Source organism: Nematolebias whitei, chromosome 19 (assembly GCF_014905685.2).
Source record: "Nematolebias whitei isolate Nwh7 chromosome 19, NemWhi1, whole genome shotgun sequence".
NCBI lineage: Eukaryota > Metazoa > Chordata > Actinopteri > Cyprinodontiformes > Rivulidae > Nematolebias > Nematolebias whitei.
The window spans coordinates 39281929-39286288 of NC_056516.1; the positions used below are offsets into that span (position 1 = coordinate 39281929).

Sequence of the window (4360 nt, forward strand, 5' to 3'; positions counted from 1 at the left end):
CCGCGGGCCAGACACGACCCAACATGTGACCTGCGGGCCAGACACGACCCAACATGTGGCCTGCGTTCAGACACGCCCTCTTTTTATTAAAAAATATATACAGATAACTCGCTCACTGTATTTAAAGTTGTGGTCCTCAAAAAAGGCTTACAAACAAAATAAATTATATTTTCTGTTGAAACAGAGAACTGAATGACAGCTAAAACTTACTGAAATTAGTAAACTAAAATTAGTTGTTAAACCCAAAAGATGCAGAACACTAGCTAAAAGTTAAAACTAGCAACATGCTAGCAAATAAACAAAAAGCATCAAATAGTTAACTAGCAAAAATTAACCAAAAGTTTTAAGTAACAAAAGGCTATCTCTAATCTGAAAGTTGCAGAACAGTAGCTAGAAGCTAAAATTAGTAAAAAGCTAGCTAAAAGCTAAAAGTAAGACAACACTTGCTAAAAGCAGCAAAGGGTGGCTAAAGGCTATAAGCAGCAAAAGAATGGCAAAAAATTGCAACAGTTAACTAAAAGCTAAAGCAATAAAAGCATAGCTAAAAGCTTGCAATAATGAACTGTTTGCTAAAAGCAGCAAAGGGTTAGCTATAAGCTACAAGCTATAAGCACCAAAAGAAAAGTAGCAATAAGCTAATGAAAAGCTAAAGCAATAAAAAATATATAGTTAACTGCTTAACATAGCTAAAGTTTAGTTAAAAAGCTAAATAATACTAAAAAGCAACCAAATCTTAACCTGAAAATAGAAAGATGGGTAGTAGCTAGAAGCAGCTGTATGTTTGTTCCAGTTGCAGCCGAAGCTGAATTTTCTGCCTCAGACTCGACTCAGCTTCAGTCTCCTCAGGGAGTGAAGCTTTTTTTGTCGTCGTGGTAACAAGCTCCCTCTCTTTGCCTTTCAGATGCGTATGGCTTCACGCCAAACATCAGTCTGTCCCTCCCCCTGGGGAGCCCCTGCCTCCCCTCTCAGTACCACAGCCTCCAGTCCGGTCCCTCCATATCCGTCTCGGTCGCCGAGCCTCAGGGCTTCGACTCCCCAGAAGAGCTGAGGACCACCGGCTTCTACTCTGGGGTCCGCCCGAACGGGGCCCCGACCCTGGAGAGCCCTCGCATAGAAATCACGGCCTACAGTCAGTTCCCCGAGGAGGAGGTGGAGGGGAGCAGCCTCCCCGTTGCCAAGCGAGTCAACTCCATCATGACCCTGACCCTCCCCAGCGCCGATGGTTACCGCGACCCGAGCTGCCTGAGTCCGGCCAGCAGCGTGTCGTCACGCAGCGGCCTCTCCGACGCTTCCTACGAGTCCGGCTTCTCCTACAACTACGACAACTCGCCCCAGAACTCCCCCTGGCAGTCCCCCTCTCTGTCCCCCAAAGGTTCCACCCTCGCCCTGCCAGGTGAGGGCGGAGCCTCCGGTGGCTCCCCTCGTCACTCCCCCTCCACCTCCCCTCGTGCGAGCGTCACGGACGACACCTGGATGGGGCCCCGCGGCTCCAGGCCCAGCTCCCCCTGTGGAGCCAAGAGGAAGTACAGCTTCAACGGCAGCGAAGGGTCGCACAAGAGCTTCCTGTACTCCCCCACCCACTCCCCTGGCCCGTCCCCTCAGACCTCCCCCCGCCTCAGCGTGACGGAGGAGAGCTGGCTGCCCAACACCAACCAGTACACCAACTCCGCCATCCTGGCAGCCATCAACGCCCTGACCACAGACGGGGACCTGGGAGACGGGATCCCCATAAAGGCCAGGAAGACGAGCCTGGACCACAGCCCCACGGTGAGCCTGAAGGTGGAGCCCAGAGGCGAGGACCTGAGCCTGAGGGACCTCTGTCAGGATGAGGTCTCTGCGAACCGACTGACCCTCAAGAAGGAGGGTTTCTGTGGGGGCTTCCTGGATGTTCCACAGCCCCCGTACTCCTGGTCCAAACCTAAACCCCACATCAGGTGAGGACCTTCTACAAGGTTTGGTAGAACCTGGTGCTTCTGAAGCCCTCAGTTCATGTTAGACTGACGCGTCGGCCATGTTTTCACTTCCCACAGCCCGGCTCTGCCGGCTCTGGACTGGCAGCTGCCGTCCAGCTTGGGTCCGTACAGCCTGCAGATCGAAGTCCAACCCAAGTCCCACCACCGGGCCCACTATGAGACGGAGGGCAGCCGGGGGGCAGTGAAGGCGCTGGCAGGAGGACACCCGGTCGTCCAGGTAAAACGGCTACCTGGATCTTATCAAGGGTGCCATTTTACTTTCTGCTGCTTTTGGTGTTTAGCTGCTGTTGTGCTAATTGGAAATTTTAGCTCATGTTCTCCGTCTAACTCGTTTTAACTTGTTATAACTTGTTTTTGACTGAGGCTTACTTTTCAGTTCATGTTTTTGTTTCTCTCTCTTTAAATTTGTCAGTCAGGGAGCGACAGGCACAAGTGAGTGGTTACCATGGTGACCACACTGAGCCACCGGCAGCAGCTGGAACATCTTTGTACAAAGTTAGTTTGGAGCTTTGGGTCCGCTTCAAAAGTTCTGCAGAAATGTTTGTTTTTATTTTTTATTTGGTTTTCAGGAATTGTGTTTTTGTTTCGTACAAGGATTTTTCAGTGAAACGGTCCAGACTGGTCCAGTCTGGTCCAGTCCTCATAGATCCAGACCTGGTGTTGGGAACCATGAAACCAGACCTGCACCTGGTGCATCCATCAGGCTCAGTTTCTCTCCAGCGCTCGACTTCTTCATGTCTCCACCCTGTTTGTTCTGCTGACGGTGTTCAGAGCTGTCGCACTTCTGAACGGACTGCCATAGGTGTGCTGTTATCCGGCCCGCTCCGCTCCTGTCCAGACCCGGTGACTCAGACGTTTCCATTACGTCCAGCTGGAGAGCCGGCAGGAGCTGAGTCATGAGCTGCGACCGCAGTGAAACGTGGACGTCTGCAGATGTTTTTGTTATAAACCCATCTGGTCCCCCCAAACATTACCTCAGGCTCTGAGTAAACAGAAGGTCTGAAAGTGAGGACGCCGTCGCTCGGCGCTCCAGACCCGGTTTCCTCTCGTGAAAATAAGTCTGCAGGAGTCTGCGTCTCGTTCACCGAGGTGTGCTCCTCCTCAGGGTTTTAAACAGCCGTTAACTAAACAGGAAGTTTAACACCAAGAACAGAACATCAGTTAAGAGCTCAGGTCCAAACTCCAACAGAACCCACACTGGTCCACCAGCCAGAGTCAAGCAGGGCTCCAGGTGTTTGGTCTGAAGTGGTCCGTTCCACCCCTCCCCGTCTTTATTTCTACCCAGCTTTACCTTTCCATCACGATGCATTTACTGAACCTCGGAAGAAGGATCTCTTTGCTTTGTGTTCTCCTTCCTTTTAGACAAACTTCATTCTGCTCTTCACAACCTAACAGAACCTGACTGGATCCGAGTTTGGAAGCAAACATGGTGTCATGGGTACACCTTCCAGGAGCCCCACCTACTGCCGTCACCGTGAGAAGCCAAGGTTCAGTGATCTCCCACGACCTACCGCACTTTTCTCTTACTCAGCGTAGTGATTTATGAAGTGCTGTTCTGTCAGGTAGCACCAATAGGTTGGACCTGGTCAGAGGAGATGTCCATCATGGAGCTCGGAGTCTGAGGTCTCTCTCCAAGCTAGGCTAATGGCTAGCTAACAATGGTCCAGTTTAGCATTTTTCAGCCTAAAAGAAAAGTATCTCAGAAACCACATACAGGTGTGAACGATCAGTGGATCGTTTCCACTTTCCACCGTTATCAGCACTGCAGGCTGGAGCCCAGGTTCTGGCCGCTTTGTCGGCGTTCAGTGACGGGTTCAGAACCGGCGGTAAAGTCCGACTCTCACCTGGTGGTGAGGAACAGAAACGGTTGCAGCGAATGTGGATTCTGGTCCTGTTACGTGAACCGGGTCTATGTCTCATGGACTGTTCTGCAACACAACGTTCTACTTTAAGGAAGATTTAGAAAGACATCTACAGATGTGTTAAACTTCACAATAAGAGCATCCAGCTGTGTTAAACTTCACAATAAGAGCATCCAGCTGAAGTCAGACAAGCACGCTGGAACAACGTGGATACTTTCCCTGAAGGAGACGTTTCTGCCTCAGTGAGGTTTCGTTTTTGGGTCGGTGCTGTCTGAGGAGGTGTGTTCAGGTTTGGGAGCGGCGCTGGAACCGAACATCTGGAGAGCGACCCGCGTCCAGACGTCTGGCTCAGCTCGTGTTCCTCAGAAGGTGCTAACCATTTAATGACGGGCTCTGGGTTCACCTCCGTGGAGGCTGAGGCACGCAGCGTGTTCTTGTCAGACCCAAACCGTTCTCTGTGTCTGCCAGCTGCTGCTCCAACCACACAGAACCACACAGAACCACACAGAACCACACAGAACCACA

General features: G+C 51.1%; 1 protein-coding gene across 1 annotated transcript in view; it reads left to right on the forward strand.

Moving 5' to 3' along the window:
• The window catches only part of nfatc1 (nuclear factor of activated T cells 1), a 41518-nt gene that overhangs the window by 3535 nt on the left and 33623 nt on the right, over positions 1 to 4360 (forward strand). The window contains exons 2-3 of the mRNA XM_037693352.1: positions 902 to 1934; positions 2031 to 2190. Coding sequence (XP_037549280.1) covers positions 902 to 1934; positions 2031 to 2190 — 1193 coding nt within the window. The remainder of the gene's footprint in view (positions 1 to 901; positions 1935 to 2030; positions 2191 to 4360) is intronic.